Below are 18,224 nucleotides of genomic sequence, written 5' to 3'. Positions count from 1 at the left end.
AAACCCACAACTTCAACATCAATTCCACAATTCATAGATACATGCCCTCCGAATCTATCTACACATAATTTGCCACTAGGCTGCCATAGCCATAACCCTGCAGAGAACTAGTCGTAACCTGAAGAGCACAACTCCAATTGGGGCACTTTAAAGCTTGAGATAAAGCTTGAAAAATGACTGGTGAGAAAGCTGAAGATGACCAAAATTGATTCCATACACCGCCATGAGCAAAATTGACGCCAACGGAAAGCTGTCCCAGCACGACTACATGTAGAGAAGGCTAGTCGGGGCAAAAAACTGCATCAGAAAGCATGGAGAAGCCCAAACGACCACAAACCTGCAAATTTCTGAACTTTGGCTGAAATTTTTTTAGTTTGTACATGAGTTTTAATTATATACAAGGCTCACTTCAAAAAACTCACTCACGGGCACTTACAGCTCGACAGCTGTCACTAGACTAGCGACTTGCAGTGCATGTACATGTGCTTGCTAAAGCAAGCTAAAAAACCCACAAAAAGAAAGCCCACACGCCCTTTTGACATCGGACGTCATGTCCATATGTACAAATTTACAAAAAACGGGGTGTCAGAAATGCGCCCAACAACGTGTTAGTTATGATTTATAGCGATAGTTATATGTGTCATGACCGGGGATATACCAGGTTTTATGCTTATTTAAGTTTGTTTATCACGTCAATGTTAGGGTCAGTTCTTAGCCCCAACTTAATACAACTTTACGTGTTTTGGGAGTTAGTTGGAATGTGTTCCTATCTATTAGTAGGTTTTTGGTTTGCTAGGTCAAGTGCCGCAATTGCTTGTCAAAAAGCTTTTGTTACCAACCGCATAGGAGATTTTGGATTACTTTTAGGTATTCTAGGTATTTACTGGACAACTGGTAGTTTTGAGATTTCCAAATTGTGTGATTGATTTGCCAAATTAAAAGAAATTGGATTTTCCAATCCAATCTTGACAAATATCATTGCTTTTTTACTCCTTGCAGGTCCAGTTGCTAAATCTGCTCAATTTTCGCTTCACGTATGGCTACCAAATGCAATGGAGGGACCCACGCCCATATCGGCCCTTATTCACGCAGCTATTATGGTAGCTGCGGGGATTTTTTTCATTGCCCGAACTTATGGTCTAATTTCTACGCTTCCCTTAGTGATGCAAGCCAGCTCTTGGCTTGGTGGAGCAACGGCTTTGATGGGTGCCACATTAGCTCTTGCACAAAAAGATCTAAAAAAGGGTTTTGCTTATTCCACCATGTCTCAATTGGGATATATGGTTTCAGCCCTACGCAGAGGCGCTTACCACTCTGCTCTCTTCCATCTCATCACGCATGCCTATTCAAAAGCTTTATTATTTCTCGTAGCTGGTTCAGTAATTCACTCAATTGAAAAAGTTGCTGGATATTCACCTAACAGGAGTCAAAACATGTTTTTCATGGGTGGCTTATGTGAGTACATGCCAATTACCGGAACTACTTTTCTTCCGGGTACCCTTTCTCTATCTCGAATACCGCCCTTAGCATGTTTTTGGTCCAAAGATGAGAATATTCACGAAAGTTGGTTAAGTTCTCTTCCACTTGGAATTCTAGCTTCTGGCACAGCACGTCTTACCGCCTTTTATATGTTTCGTATCTATCTCCTTACTTTCGAGGGGGATTTTTGCACTATTAAAACGGATTGGGCTGACTTTAACCATTTTGCACCATTGTCCATAAGTATGTGGGGTGAGACTGAAGGGAATCTTTCACTAAATCAAATTAATCAAAATGTTGCATCCGTACGATTGGGAATAACAAAAACAAAAGGTTTTCATCATCATATCTAGGAAACCCAAATGGAGTTACTAACGTCCATTTGGAGTTAGTAACTCCATTTTGCACCATTGTCCATAAGTATGTGTGGTGAGACTGAAGGGAATCTTTCACTAAATCAAATTAATCAAAATGTTGCATCCGTACGATTGGGAATAACAAAAACAAAAGGTTTTCGTCATCATATCTAGGAAACCCAAATGGAGTTACTAACGTCCATAAGTATGTGGGGTGAGACTGAAGGGAATCTTTCACTAAATCAAATTAATCAAAATGTTGCATCCGTACGATTGGGAATAACAAAAACAAAAGGTTTTCGTCATCATATCTAGGAAACCCAAATGGAGTTACTAACGTCCATTACGATCAGAGCTTGCCGAAGCCTAAAGAATCGTCTTCTGCCATGACATTTTCTCTAGTGATGCTTGCAATACCCACTACATTAGTAGGACTACCGGGAATTAATCTCATAGGAGAAACTGCCAATTTTGAATTATCCCCGAAGTGGTTAATTAATCCAGTTCACTTTTTCGAACTTAGTAAATCTTTCAATATTTTAATAAAAATATTGCTAAACTCGCGTAGCTCACTTATTTTATCTTCTTTTGGAATATTTTTTTCCTTCATTATTTATAAAAAAAGTTATAAATATTTTTATATTACTAAAAAATTAGTTGGATTTACCAAATTAGTTAATGAATTTGGGTTGCTTGTTCAATCTTGGTCACTAAATCGGGGTTATATTGATTACTATTATGATATATGCTTTGTGCATAATCTAAGATCTTTAAGTAAGTCACTTTCAAATTTTGATCGTTACGGAATCGACGGTTTCCTCAACGTAATTGGAGCCTTCAATTTTTTTGGAGGAGAGTGTATACGTTACGGAGAAAATGGTAGGATATCTTATTACTTACTCATAATTATTTTTGGAGCTATTTTATCATCAGTACTAATCTTCATCTTTTTTTATTTTCCATAAACTGCTACTTTTGTTTCACGAAACTCCAATTCACATTCATTTCTCCCGACTATTTTTCATCTTCCCCATCTTTCTAATTCTATTTTGCTTCCTCTATTCCCCCTAATTCTAGTCCTCAAAATAACGTGGAGGAAGAATCCCGCAACTATTCTACTACGCCTCCCGGAAGGGGGGAATAGAAACCACTCATTGGTGATTGATCAATACGAATCTTGGGAGGGGCTTGCCAGATTGATCTTGACCTCGTCTCGGCTAGTTGACCCTCCCACGCCCATGATTTGGGGGCCCGTCCATTCGAATGGGATTGCTATCGCCACTACTCCCCCCCTTCCCCCCCCCCCCTAATGGGGGCTAGGGAGTACGCAAAGTTTTTGCAATGGAAAAGAAAGCTTAACTCCTTCCAGATTTGGAATTGGATTCTAGAAAAAATCTATTCAGGCAAATGTGTATGGGATTGAATCCCCTACCATTTTTTTTTTCGAGCAAAAGATCCTTCTATTAGTTACTGAAAACTGCCCATAGGGCTACATCCACCTCTGCAAGAGAGGGCTACAACAAGCATGATGGGGAGACTCTCCCAATGAAAAAACAACATATATACAATGAGGCTAAATCAAGAGATGGGAGGAGGGAAGAGCCACATAGGTGGACAGTAGTGCCATCTAGGCACCCCCTGGACTATGGTGTAGAAAGGCCCACGGCGCCACAGTCGAAGGAAAGCCTCGCGGCGCTCCCGCATGTGGTCGGAGCTGCCCTGTAGTCCCTCAAGCTATCCTCTGAGAGTATGGATCAGCTCTAGCCAAAAGTCACAAACAGTCTCTGTTGGGGGCACAGGGCGAGCCTCAAAGATGCGGAAACAGCGGGCCCGCCAAATGAACCAGAGAGCTAGGCCACTGATGAGCTCCCAACACTCCTCTCTCTCACTGCACCACTCTTGTGGAGTAAGCTCTGTAGTAGGCTGAAGTGTAGGTCGCCCCCCCTACATCACTATCATCCTGCTGGTGGAAGATAGCTCAAACTGAAGTGTCGGGCCCGTGAGGGTGGACCAAACCGTTGCCCCCCAAGTGTATTGTGGAGCCGTGGAGAGGGCAGGCATCAGCCAAAGAACTCGTAGCCACACCTGCTGGGCCGAGGGATAGTCCCAAAGACAGTGACGCTGACTCTCCACCAACTGGTCACAGGCTGCACATGCGATCGAGAGACCACTATGCACAAGCCAGCTCCCTACTGTTGTGGCTATGTGTGCAACTATCCACTGGAACAAAGTGACGCGCCTCCGCTGTCTGGAGTCCCACAGCCTCTGCCAAAAGGCTGCCAAGAACTCGACTGTGAGGCCCTCCTCCTACCAATGACGTGCTGCAGCGGGGCGGGCCTCTCTCTGTGCTGCAAGTATATGACGTCCTAGCCGAACAGTGTACTGAAAGAAGGGGACTCCTAGGTAGTCTGCAGAAGAGAAAGGGTCCCTCCATAGCCACTCACCAGTATCCCACTGTACTCGTGCCAGTGGACAACACTCCCAAGCCCATAGCCTCCAGTGTCCAGTCTCTAGAGCTGCTGGGTCAGGGTCTATGACGCAAGTCCTCCCACATATGCCCACAACTCGGATCCTCTGGAAATAGCACTCTGCTACCTGCGGGGCCTCTACTGCAACTCGCTATAATCGTCCCCCACCCTGAAGCTCGAAGAACAGTGGGACAGTCTCTGAGCAGGCCCTGACTGAAATGAGAACCTCCAGTCGTGTGAAGGCTCCCATCCACTGGGGTGCTACTGGCTCGAGAGGTGTGAGCCACTCCAGCTGGAACTGACTCTGAGATGTCCTGACACATGCTCTGCACCCCTCTCATGCCCTGTAGCTGGACACCCTGCACCTCCTCAGATAAACCTGTGAACTCAAGCCAGTCACCTAGAGAACACGCTGGACCTACTGCCATGGGACCCCAAGAAACATGAGGCCGACTCCCAACCAAGTGGCCTCTCTGAATGCTAACCATGGGGTTCCAGACGAGGGGCTGCCGTAGGCGCTCCTCCGTGCACGTCGGCTGTCTCTGCTCTAGGCCACGCCGTAAGAGCTCCCAAGATCGAAGCAGACTCAGAGCGAATCGGTCCTCCAGTCTCCTACTCAAACCAACTCGGCGCAACTCTGTAAAGATCCATCTGGTCGAAGGTTGCCAAGGGCCTCCTGACTGAGGCACTCTGGCACAAAGCCTCTACAGCAAGAACTCCTTCCAGGGCTTCTCACCTGGAAGAAGTCCTCTGACGACGAACTTCCCAAGAAGGGCTCTGCTCTGCTGTGCTGGATCAATGATCCCAAGCCCTCCCTGAGAACAAGGAAGTGTGATGACTGACCAAGCCACCTTGGCTCAGGAAATCTGAGTGTCACGACCTGGCCAAAGGAAGTTCCTGATCATCCTCTCTACCTGGCTGATACAAGAACTCGAGAAGATCCAGCAAGAAGTGATGTACCACATAGTCGCCAACAACACCTGGTTGGCAACTACTACTCTACCAGCCAGCGAAAGTCGGGCTGAGCTCCAATGTAACAGCTTTCTCCTGATGGACAGGAGAAGAGGATCAATCTGCTGCTCGGGGGACAAGTCCAAACCAACGTGACAACCCAAGTACCGAACTGTAGTCCCTAGAGGAATCCACCTGAAACCCTCTCCTGGCATCCAATCTAGCACAGGAGCACTGCCAACCGAGAAAGCCATTGTCTTTCTCCAGTTGATCAGTGCGCCCGATGCACAACAGAAGGTCTCCAAAGCTTGCTCACATCTGTGTAGATTGGCCTCCTGGCCCTCTAAGTACAAGGCTGAGTCGTCGGCAAACTCAGCGTCCAGAATCTCATCTCCCCGTATACGGAGTGCTAAGCCCCGCAGACCAACCTGATGTGACACCAAAAATCTGCTCATCGCCTCCGCATAGAACAAAAAGAGAAAGGGGGCAAGAGGACAACCCTGTCTGACAGATCGTGTGAGCATGAAGTGCTCACCTCTACCTCCTTCCAAAAGCACCTGACTGTGAGCCTGTCTGTACAAAGCTGCCACCCCTTTGATCCAAGCATCTGAGAAACCCATCCTTCGTAGAGTTCCCTCTAGAAAGTCCCAGTCAACTCTGTCGTATGCCTTCTCAAAATCGAGAAGAAGAATCACAAGGTCCTCCCCACGGAGCCGTGCCAGGGCAGAAGCCTCCCAGAAAGTGAAGATGTTGTCAAGGATACTGCGTTCCTTGACAAAACCTGTCTGAGTCCCATGTATAAGGCTCTCCAAAAGTGGCTGAATCCTCAAACTCAGAGCCTTGGCAAGAATTTTGTAGGCTGAGTTGAGGATGGTGATGGGACGCCACTGTCGAATCTCATCCAAGGAGCCACCCTCCTTTGGAATGAGGTAAATCAAGCCCTCACTCATGCTATCCGGCATCACTCCTGTGTGCAGAATGTACTGAAAGGCACTACAAAGATCTGGGCCAAGCAGGTCCCAGTACTCCAAGAAGAAATTGGGAGTCAACCCATCCTCACCTGGACAGCTACCACGAGGTAGGGCCCTAAGAGCCGTGTGCAGCTCCTCAAGCTGAAGAGACATCTCTAGTCTCTGGCGCATCTCCTCAGTCACAAGACAAGGCATCTGTGCCCAAACCTGCTCTCTGCATGCATCCTGCCGCTCTGACTGGGGCTCAGCCGACAGTAACTCACCGTAAAAGTCAGTAGCAACTGCACGCATATCCTCAGGCTCACAAACAACTGACCCATTGGGTCTCCTCAACTGTTTGACCTTGGCATGCGAGTGCCGAGGTCCCACTATCTCAAAAAAAGCACCTGTCACTCTGTCACCTACCTGAGTCCATTGAGATGCCTGTCGGTGAAAGGCAAACTCATGGCGCCTCTCCTCTGTGCAAGCAAGCTCCTGTCGAGCCTGCTATAGCTGCTGCTCCAACCATGGACTGTCTGGATGCTGCTCCTGCATCCTCTGTAGTGAAGCAATGCCTCGTCTGAGACGCCGCTCCTCCTCTCTCGCTGCAGCCCGTCGAGCCAAAGACTCCTGGAGAAAGAAGTGGCTAAGCTGAGCTAGGCCTGAGGCCACTCTGTCTGCCGGTAGAGCCTGGCTTTCCATGCCCTCTGGCCAAAGAGCCTCTACCCTCTCTCTGAGTATTGAGTCCAACAAGACCCGCTCTGGGATGCGAAGCATCGTGCTCCCTCTCCTCTGCCTGTCTGCCACTGTGAGGATCACTGGTGCATGGTCCGAGAAGGATGTCCCTGCCAGGATGCCCAATGATCCCCCCATGTCACTGAAGTGGTCACTAGTGTAGAAGCGATCTATCCGCGATAGATTCACTCCTCCCACTCTGCGGTCCGATCTAGAGAAGGCAAGACTCTCTGAAGGCCTCACAAAGCCTGAATGCTGCCATGTATCCGAGACCCTCAAAGTCATACACAACCTCTCCCAAGTTGCTAACTCGACTCCATGCACAGTAGCATGGCTGCCTCCGATCCTGTCAGAGGGGTCCTCCAACATGTTGAAGTCCCCTCCTACACACCAATGGTCAACCTGTGGCAGAGACTCAACAATCTGTGACCAAAACTCTGCACAAGCACTCGCCACATTGGGCGCATAAATGTTCAGGAAGCCTACAAGGTCACCCTGAACCTGCAGAGTGATCCACTGAGCCCTGCCTGGCACAATAATCCCTCTGCCCACAATGGCCTGCTGTAGTGAGTCCGCAATAGTCATACATACCCCACCCTGGATGCCTCTAGGTCCAAAAGCAGCTGACCAAAAGGTATCATAACGTCCACGCAAAATCTGACCACATCGCTGAATGCGGCTCTCAGACAAATGATGCTCCTGAAGCATAAGGAGATCAATCTCTCCTCCCACAAGGCAACGCTGCAGCTCCTGACGCAATCGGCCCCGCTGTCGCTGAAACTGGGGCCCACCTAATCCTTGCACATTCCACGAGACGATCCTCATGGGGAGCGAGAGAGAACAGATGCTGCCGCAGCAACAAGACGGGCTATCTTCGAGGCAGGCTTGGATGGGGAGTAATCCGCATCCGAGCGTCCTCTAGATAGGCGAGCCTGTAGTGAGTGTCTGGCCCAAGCCCAAGCAGAGCGAGCCATGCGTAAAGCAACCTCCTCTGTCCAGGAGTCCTCATGTATGTATACATAGCAAGGCAAACACTGCGTATCAGCAAAAAAGTATACCACAATGTTCCTACATCTTGCTGAGTCTGGGGGTGTCACCGCAAACTTGGCCAGTGGCCACAAAGTCTGCAGCAAATCTTTAACTCCAAGTTCTCCCATGTGGTGAGAGAACTCGAGAACCTGTGTATGCAACCATCCCTCCACTGAGTCGAGGGACCACTCTGTCTCGGTCCTACCACAGAGGGGAAAGGAGAAACCAACTGTCGAGTCCAAGGCCTCTGTCCCCCTAGCGGCGAGGAACAGAGCGTGGACCCTGAAGCAGGCTGCCTCGTGGTTTGCTGCGGAATCGCCGAGAAAGCGAGTGAATCCGTAATCGAAGAAATCCCAGCGGCGTCGGAGGTCAATGCTCGTCAGACCACGAGGGATAGCTGCAAGGAAAGATGTCTGAATCTGCAGAGGGGGCCGCAAGAAGGACTGACCCTCTCTCGCTAGGCGACTCGTGGCAAAAGCATTGCCAAGAGATCTCCTAGCCGCCGGCGAGGGACCAGTCTCGTGGGTCGACTGAGGTACTGGAGCAGGAGGAGGGGGAGCAGGAGCAGGGGGGGGCGGAGGAGAAGAGAAGCGGGGTGGGGCGACAGAGACAGAGGGGCGAGGTGGGGAGTGGGCGGGAGCAGAGGGCGGAGGAGGGGATGAGGAGGAAGAGGGGAGATCTGGAGGTGGGAAGGCTGGCGAGGGTGAAGCGGAGGTGGAGGCTGGCGTAGGGGACTCCTCTTGCTCAAGAGGACCAAAGCAGTTCCCCATGGGAACCTACTGCTGCTGAGTAGGCACCTGAGGGCCACTCTACGTGCCAGGCTGTCGCTGTGGCCCCTGGCGTCGACGGCCACGGGCCTGCTGCCACCCCTCCTCCGCTGGAGCCCTAGGCTCGGAGGGTGGCTCAGAACCTGTGCGCTGTGTCGCTGGTTGAGGCTGCAACCCAACCTTGGCAGGCTAGGGCTGAGGCTGAGGTGTAGGTCGTGGCCTCCTCCGTGGACAGGCCTTCGCTAGGTGGCCCATCTGTCTGCAAATGAAGCACTGGTTCGGGAGACCCGAGTACTCCACACTCTGTCGAGACCAACCCCCACTCACCCGAGGCAAGAGGATGACCTTCGGAAGCGTGTGGGTATCTCTGACCAAAACTCGAAGTGAAGGGATGCCAGCCGCCTTGGCAGCTACTGATGCTGCCGTACGAGGTGTCTCCAGAACAGTCCCGATGGCGGAGCCAATCCTGGAGAGAAGTGGAAGGTACTCCCTCCGTAAACCCGGAAAGCACACTGAGATGGGGATGTCTGCCTCCTGTACTAGCACATCCGAAGTCGGGTCAAAACCATGTCGCCACTGGCGAAAGTGGGCGCGTGATGCTCGGATAGCCAGTGGACTCATAGCTATGACCTTGGAGGCCATCTCAGAAGTCTCGAACTCGATCTGATAGTACCCCCGTCCGAGGATCTGAACATCCAAAATCTTGCCCACCTCTGCGAGAAGGCGGGCCTGGAGAAGGTCTCGCAGCTCTCCTCTGCTAGGACGGGTGCCGAGAACCTTGCAGATGACAGAAGTCGCCTGCAAGCGCTCTACCTCTGCGGCAAGGCTCGCTTGCTCTATCGGTGAAAGAGCAAGTCGAATGGTGGGCTCAGCGGGGTCGGGCGAGGGGGCTTCAGGCGAGTCCCTCTGTGGTGGAGCTGGAGCCTCCATCTGTGTCTACTGCTGAGTCGAAGAGGCGGACGGAGAAGAACAATCTGCAACCGAGGACGCCGAACACTTGTCCGAAGAACAAATGTTGCAGAGCCAGGCGCAAAGAAACCTTCGGGGATAATGCGGACAAAAGGGGGGGGGGGGGGGGGGGGGGGGGGGGGCAGCGGGCGGGCTAGGGGGCAGCTAGGGGGGGAGGGCAGGGGGCAGCAGGTGGCGGGCAGGGCTGGGAGGGGGAGACAGCGCAAGGCGGGAGGGGGTGGGGGATGCAGTGCGAGGGCGAGGGTGGGGGCAGTGCGAGGGGGGCTGATGGCAACGCGAGGGCGAGAGAGAGAAGGGGGGTGAGGGGAGGCGATGGCGCAAGAGGGAAGGGAGCGTGCAGCAGCAGCGAGCCCTTTTTCTGAGAATTTGCAAACTTGCCCCATTTAAGCTTAAATGGGCGCTTTCCAATCACTGCATCCCCGGAATCGATCAAAATACCTGCTGGAGTGGGGATATCCGTGTCCCACAGAACACAAAAACGGTTTGTGTTTGCTTCGAGCTTAGGAGGGCAAATAACTTTGCCTAGTTGAGCAGCCAATAAAGGAAGAAAATGACGCCAAGTGCGAGGAAAGTCGACCATCTCAACCCAGACGGGACACTTGTGACGAATGAGACTTTGAAGTCCTTGGTAAGAGCCCAGGGCAGCACATGAGTCATTTGCGTATTGAAGAAAAGAGGAGACATTTCCAATAGAGTATCCCGAGCATCCATGTCAACCAGCAAGACTTCGTAGAACCCTCGCGCGCCAAAGTAAACCCCTCGAATTGCTTGCCGTTTGAGTAGGAAATCAACCCATTGGCCTACATACTGAGCCGTAGGCATTCTACCCGGGAAAAAAAGAATCATCGCATTAAGTGCATATTGAGCAATAGGATCCATAAGCTCCTGTATAGGGATGCGCACTTCCATGAGAGGAGCGGATCCTTCCCAGGCTTGACGTGCATCCTTGAAGTCCTCATGCAAACATTCTTTGATAAGACTCAAAGCATCCATCTCCGAAGTTTCCATGGCTTTCCGACGCTTATATATACACTGATCAGTCGAATCCTTATGAAGCTCTCTCTCTCTCACACACACACACACACACTCTTTTTTTGGAGGTTTTTGATATACGACTGCTATAGACACAGACAGACACACCGGCTAGCTGTACAGAAACACTCACACCTCTCTCTCTCTCACACAAGACGACGGAAGGACCGCGTGCAGACGAAATCAAACTTCAACCTCCGCCGCGCTGTAAAGGGCCTGCACAGGGTGGATGTTGTGCAAAACAGAGTCGTGCGACAGATGAGTGGCCGAAGGATTCACCACACACCCAAATCCCCCACGAACGTACACCCACACGCACCCAACATAGACACACCCACACACGCAGGCTGGATAAATTGTTGTTGGTCTCTCTCACACTCACACACTCGCTACACAAACACACACCACACTCACACACACCCACACACAGCTAAGCGAGCACCAGGAGCTGAAATCAGGTCGTAGGGTCTGGCTGCGCAGAAGTGGAAAACACGTAGGTTATGCACTGCACAGGACAGGGCAGCCCGCAAGGGCTGCAGGGCGTGGAACAGGGCAGCGCGTAGGCAGGCAAAACGTGCTCAGGGGGTGCAGGGCGCAGACCAGGGCAGCGTGCACACTCTTTGACGTCCGACCGGTATTGACAGTCATACACACACACACACTTTTTTTTTTTGTAAATCAATTTGATTTTACTATCTGTGGGAAACCTCAAAGAGAGGAAAACCCACCCAAAAGATGTACAAGGAAAGGAACACAACAGTGTTCAGCTGTACAAAATATCTAAAAGCATTCATAAGAAAGCTGATGTATCTTTGCCGTGATATCACCAACTTCCAAGGAAAACCGCAGAGACTGCCGAAGGGAAATCTTGAAGAAAGGTAAAGGATCCGTGTGAATGCTATGGAACATACAGCCATTACGCTGTCGCCACAGGCTCCAATATGCCCAAAACCTGACCCACATGAAGAAGGGTGCAAAGCACTTCAACGCCGGCGAGAAGATACCCAAAACCCAAAACCGCTTATGGAAGACCGTCGAAGGAAAACGTAACCGCATACACGCAGATACCCGACAAAGGAATTCTCGAGTGACACTGCATTCCCACAAGAGGTGACAAACATCCTCCTCGGTAGATAAGCAACGGACACATGATGAAGGGCGGATACGGCGCTTCCGAAGAAAAGTACCCACTGGGAGCACACCAAGTCAACACTGCCAAAGAAACAGCCGCTCTTTCAACGGCAAACGGCTTTCCCAAATTGTAGATATAATCCTACGCCACCAAATATCGGATTTATGCATGTGCCAAATAGCGTTGCAATGATCAGCAATCCATGGACGAGGTAGAAGAAGAGCATATGCCCGGCTAGCAGAAATATCTTGAAATGACATGTCCCCAAGCTTCCAGTCAGACATTCGATCACCATCAGCCAAAGGGGAAACAAGCAAAAAACCAGCCAACATTTGTTGTAATTCTCTCCAAAATTGGCGATAGTGCATGCCCAATCCAAAACGGCGAGCAGCAAATGGAAACTCGAAAGTAAAACCAGCTACATCCACCACATCCTCAACCACTCGAATGCCACGGCAGGAGAGAAAATACGCCTGGCGAGGCGAGCGATCGACCAAGGTAAGAGAAAAAACCCGACTCCAATGAAGGCTCTCCGCACGAAGTGAGTTTCCTTCCCTCCGAGCATTCCATGAGAGATGAATCGTAACCTGTTTCCATGCAGAAAGCAAGGTGGAAGAAAGCGGGCATCCAGGAATACGACCATCCATCTTACCAAATACTGCCTCCCACATGGATGATTGCCTGTGACCAAATGAAGATGTAACCACATGCTGACTCAAGTGTGCAAACATAAGAGTCCAAGGCTGAGATTGATGCACAAGTGTAGGCAAAAGCATAGCCTTCCGAGCAATGACATGCCTACGTAGGTCCAAAATATTCAAACCCCCAAAGCGCTTTGGTGTACAAAGTTTTGCCATAGATATCAAGCACAAACCTTTTTTGTGAGCACGCGTTCGCCACAAATGAGACAAAATGGCCGACATGAGAGAGTGAAGACAATGCCTGGGCCAATGCAACAATGGCAAAAAGAACTGAACATATGCCATGAGGATACTCTGAACAATTCGCAGGCGAACATGTAGCGGCCAGGTAGAAAGCTTCCAGTAATGCAATTTAACATTCAAGCGATCCATAACCCAATCCGCTTTCTGCTTGTGAGTAACATTCCATCCAATTGGATAACCCAAATGCCTAGTGATTACATTTGGAAGAACAATCTCTCCTGGCCACAGCAGAGCATGCCAATCACAAGAACGAAGCGGCAGAAGCTTTGATTTACGGAAATTGACTTTAAGACCAGCCGCAAGCGCAAACAATTCCAAAGCATTCATAATCTCTTGAACATCATTTTGTTGATTGCGGGGCATAAATAGCGAGTCATCAGCATAAGCCTGCCCAATAAACGTATGGCCCGAAGGTAACTACAAACCATGAAGACGCTTTGCAAAGGTCAAATGATCAAGATACATCAATAAAGGATGAGAAGCAATTGCATACAGCAAAGCACTAATAGGGCAGCCTTGCCTAACCGAACAACCAAAGCGGCCACGATTCCGTCAGTTCCCCGTCCAGAATTCCCGAAGATGTACTACAGTCATACAAGAAATGAACCACATTGGCCAACTTAGGACCAAACCCTAGGCTTCTCATTGTGGCAGCAATGAAATCCCAGTGCACCGTGTCAAAAGCCTTTTCAATATCAACTTGCATGACCAGCACATCTTGTTGCGTATACTTAGCATATTCCATGCCAATCATAAGATTGGCCAAATTATCCATGATTTGACGACGAGGAATAAAAGCATACTGAGACTGATGAAGTCCTGTAAACAAATAGTCCTTGATGCGATGGACCAACATTTTTGCCAAAAACTTGTATATCACCGGCATCAGAGTTATGGGCCCCCAATGAGAGAATTGCTCGCAAAGCGCTTGCTTGGGCAACAACTTAAGCAAGCCCTCTTTCCATGAAATTGGTAGATCCTGTTTTTCCCATGCCGCAATTATCATAAAGATGAGGGGTTTCTTAAGAGCATCCCAAAACGAGCGGAAAAATTCCACAGTAAGTCCGTCCCAACCAGGAGATCTCCACCGACCCAATGCAAGCAAGGCACCATGCAATTCAGCGAGAGAGAAAGGGTCCTCAAGGCAGTGTGCCTCCTGCGAGGACAAGATCGGACGAACATAAGAAAGCAACAATTCACGCGCTCGACAAGCTGCTGAAGACGGTTGAGATGGAGCAGCAAACACCATACGGTAATGTGAGACCATAGCCTTAGTAAGTTCCCTCTTTGAAGAAGTCCAAACACCCGAGGGAAGCATAACCCGCTTAATCGACTGTGAGACTCTCGAATGATGCAAATGCTTAAAAAATTTCTTCGAAGCACACCCTTTATCCATAAAGGCCTGTTGACATGCACGTGTCTGCCACTTAGCAAGCTTCCGCTTGTCATTTTGTTGAATACACACTTTAGCTTCACATAACTCCGTCATTTCTGAGTCAGACAATGGGCGGAAATCAAGCAATTGTTGTAATTGTTGACTAACCTGTTTCGCATCACCGACATTCTCCCGAATTCGCTGCATATGCTGCCTACCATAGTCAGAAATCACAGTTTGTACTCTCATGACAAAACGATACCAAGCAGCATCCACATCAATATGCATATGAGCCAACAGCGGAGGAATAATATCAGCAACCATATGACGAAAAACTTCATGAGTAAGATAGGCATTATTAACATGCAACAAACGTTTCTTGTGAAGAGGCCGATCACAAATAGACTGTCCAAAATACAACGACAGCAAAAGAGGATAATGATCCGATAGCTGCAGAGCATAATCTATCCTCATGTCACATACAAATTCTTCATACTGTTGCCCATTAAGCAAATACCAACGATCCAATCTTGCTCTATATGAGGAGTGAGCAGCATGCTGAAAGGTGAAACCAGAGGCATCCGGATACAAAGAACGCCATATATCAATCATTTGAGCAGAGGCAACAAAGTGATCCCAGTTGTGTTTCTCCGCAAGCAGCATATGCGAATTTCCTGTGGTATTGTCAAGCAAACTAGGAGTATTATTGAAATCTCCACATAGAAATGCATTCGATGTCCATGGGCGAGAGGAGAATTCCCGCCACAAAGCAGCTCTTTGCCCAGAGGCCGTATATGCATATTTGCCTCCAAATTCATAAACTCGACCATTCAACAAACACTGTACAACCATCCACCGACCATGCGGATCATTGTATAACAGAATAGGCTGAAGCTCATGCCGAATCAGCATCAATACACCAGAAAAATCTTGCGAGCCAGCATACGCAATCCAATATCCGGCAAAATAGGAGCATTGACCAGCAAACTCGTGTTGATTGTGCTCTTGCAATACAACTATGTCTGCTCTACATGTATCTACATAGTGCCAGGTCAGCCGCCATTTGTCAAGGTTGCATAACCCACGCACATTGTATGAGATGCATTTAAGATGACTTTGCATTGGAAACATATGTACAAAAGCAACAAGAATCAACATCAAGTGGAGGTGCCCATAGACACGTCTCCATCCACTGCCTCCGTACGAGGACCCATCCTCTGAGTCAGGGCAGGAAACGTGTCTACAGTATTCACATGCGATGTGGAAGCCTCACCAAGGAGTACCTCTTTGTAAGAGTGCATCGCTTTATCCCATGCATCAATCAGCGTGCGATTGTCATTACAAGGAAGTTGCTTAAACGATGCATTCTTGTTAGCATTAACAGAAAGAACGTAATTACGCGAAGAAAGTGGCGTGCGAATCTTCAGTGCTTTTTTCGGCACCACCCATGTATTGACATCAACAGGTCCAACATTTTTGCCTTTAGCAGCAGACCTAGTCCCAAGATCAGTACCTTGTTGTACCTTGCCTTTCCCTTTGTCCACATTCGAAGCCACTTTGGCAGTAGAAACTCCACTTTGCTTAGCCTCACTTGTGAGTTTCCCAGCAGGGATAGAGGTGGACAAAGGAACAGCAGAGGGAGGCGGTTGCAAGACCGGCTCTGGACATTCTGATTGCATATGACCAAATTTGCTGCATCGAAAACAAGAATTCGCAAATTTTCCCCATTTAAGCTTAAAGGGACGATTGCCTACCCACGGATCACCTGAGTCAACCATAATACCATTAGGGATAATCTTGTCCGTGTCCCATAGAATGCAAAACCTATTGGTATTCGCATCCAATTTTGGAGGACAAATAACCTTTCCAAGCTGCGCAGCCAACAACGGCAAGAAATGTCTCCACGTGCGAGGGAAATCAACAATTTCCACCCACACCGGGCATTTGTGGCGAATAAGACTCTGGTAATCTTTAGTGAGCGCCCACGGGAGAACATGTGTCATCTGCGTATTAAAAAAGAGGGGAGACATCTCAAGCAAAAGATTTCTAGCTTCCATATTTGCGAGCAACACTTCATAAAATCCACGCGCCCCAAAGTAGACACCACGGACAACTTGCCGCTTAAGGAGAAAATCGACCCATTGGCCGACATCCTGCGCAGTAGGCATTTTCCCTGGGAAAAACAGTATAACTGCATTCATTGCGTACTGCGCAACTGGGTCCATGAGGTCCTGTACCGGAATGCGCACCTCAAGGGCAGGCGCCTGACCATTCCATTCTTGTCGAGCCTCCTCAAAGTCCTCGTACAGGCATGCCTTAATCTCAGAGGCTGCTTCCGACGCAGGTTCCATTGCTTTCCGACGCTTAAATACACAGAGCGAGTCAAACATAAATCAAATAAAAAAAAACCCTTCTTCAAACTGAACCGGCTAGTGAGAAAAATTCTGCAATTTACTGCGAAGAATACCTTGCAAATGACAGACAAACCACAACTCTGTACATATTCACAGAAAGAAGCAACGAAGGCCCACAGCAATATACATTTTCGATTTTCTGCCAGAGATTCGAACCTATGTGCAAAATGCCCTGTCGGTCCCCTGTGGTCACACTTGCCGTACCAACCCTGCCTCTCTGTCTCTGACAGTAGTGCTGGGCAAAACGGTCCTCAGCAGATGAAGCAGGAGAGCGCGCTGACACACCACACACACACACGCGTGCGTGCGCACAAGCACTGTTGAGTCACTGCGCGCTGCTGCAGTAACACCTGAGGGCTGAAGGGCGTAAACGTGCAGGGCAGTCTGTTCGTGCAGAGCAGAGCATGAAGGTCGCGAGGGGGCAAGCTGTTCACGCTACACAGAGACCCACGAGCTGTTCGCGCTGCACCTCAGGCACCCACGAGCTGTTCGCCAAGCAGTCGTACACACACACACACACACACACACACACACACACACACACCACCATGATTGCTACTCTCGCTAATCCTCCCTAGCTCCATCATATAGAGCAAACTGGAAGAGCTTGAATTCTGGTTTATGTGCCTTCGAAAGCAATCATTATAGTCATTCTAGTTAAGAACAAGCACTTGTCCTTGTTGTGGTAGTCCACCACCACAAATGCATTTGTCCACCCTCTCATGCCTTTTGTTCTTTATCTGAAACAGCTTGTGCATTTGATGTGGATATATTTGCTCGTGTGTGTGAGGGGGGTGAAGGGAAGGGAAGCAGCACAAAATTCTTTTGTTTTTTTTTTTCCTTGGCTGGGGTGTTTGGGTTTGGAAGGGGGGGGGGGGGGGGGGGGGGTGTGCGCGCAACACCAGGTGATCGATATTCCAGGTTTTGCACGCCAATGGACTAAACCTCGACAAAATGTCAAAGTGGGCTGCTGCAGTCGACTATCGAAACCTGCTTTTCCTTGCTTCCCACTCACATGCACTAGCCCAATCACCCACGGACACATTTTTGGCCAGATTTAGCAATCTGACAAACCCAATGTCGTCACCCCTGTCATTTGTTTTTGGACTTCTGCACCATGAATCTTCTTCTTCCACCTTTTACCCATTATAGTATTCAGAGAACGGAGATTAATGCTTCAGTAGACTTGAAAGGAACTCTGCAAATGCAGTAAATGCAAACAGTTTGGTTTATTTCCACAAGGAGGTCATTTCATAGCAATGTGAAGGCTGCGTTGCTCATTGCCACTTTTCTTCTTTTGCAGCATTTCTCTGACATGACGTAGTTTCTTTTGCATGACAATGATGTTAAATTCTGTTTTTTGTGGAGCTTCAGGTTGGACTGCAAGGGGAAACATTAAGACTGTATGAAGACAATGGAAATTCTAAATGGACTTCTGTTAGGGAAGTTCCACATCATCAACCAATGATTTGGTATAAGGTACGCAATTTGATTATTTAAGAAAAATTATGATGATGGGCCAAACAGCTCTGCTCAATTAGTAGAGAAAACCACTTGTGTGTTCAAAGTTATAATAACAGCCTTCTTTTGAAGGGGAGAGAGAGAGAGAGAGAGAGAGAGAGA

At 48.8% G+C, this 18,224-nt stretch overlaps 1 protein-coding gene across 2 annotated transcripts in view; it reads left to right on the top strand.

Annotated features, from left to right (window-relative positions):
• LOC147442811 (beta-galactosidase 8-like) overlaps positions 1–18,224 on the top strand; it is a 152,995-nt gene that overhangs the window by 108,108 nt on the left and 26,663 nt on the right. For both annotated transcript variants that reach the window (XM_086528841.1, XM_086528842.1), the window contains one exon: positions 17,976–18,080. In XM_086528841.1, coding sequence (XP_086384967.1) covers positions 17,976–18,080 — 105 coding nt within the window. The remainder of the gene's footprint in view (positions 1–17,975; positions 18,081–18,224) is intronic.

This window comes from Adiantum capillus-veneris, chromosome 14 (genome assembly GCF_014529385.1).
Source record: "Adiantum capillus-veneris isolate H3 chromosome 14, ASM1452938v2, whole genome shotgun sequence".
NCBI lineage: Eukaryota > Viridiplantae > Streptophyta > Polypodiopsida > Polypodiales > Pteridaceae > Adiantum > Adiantum capillus-veneris.
Note: the sequence above shows the minus strand (reverse complement) of the source record. Positions and strands in the feature narration are given on the sequence as shown.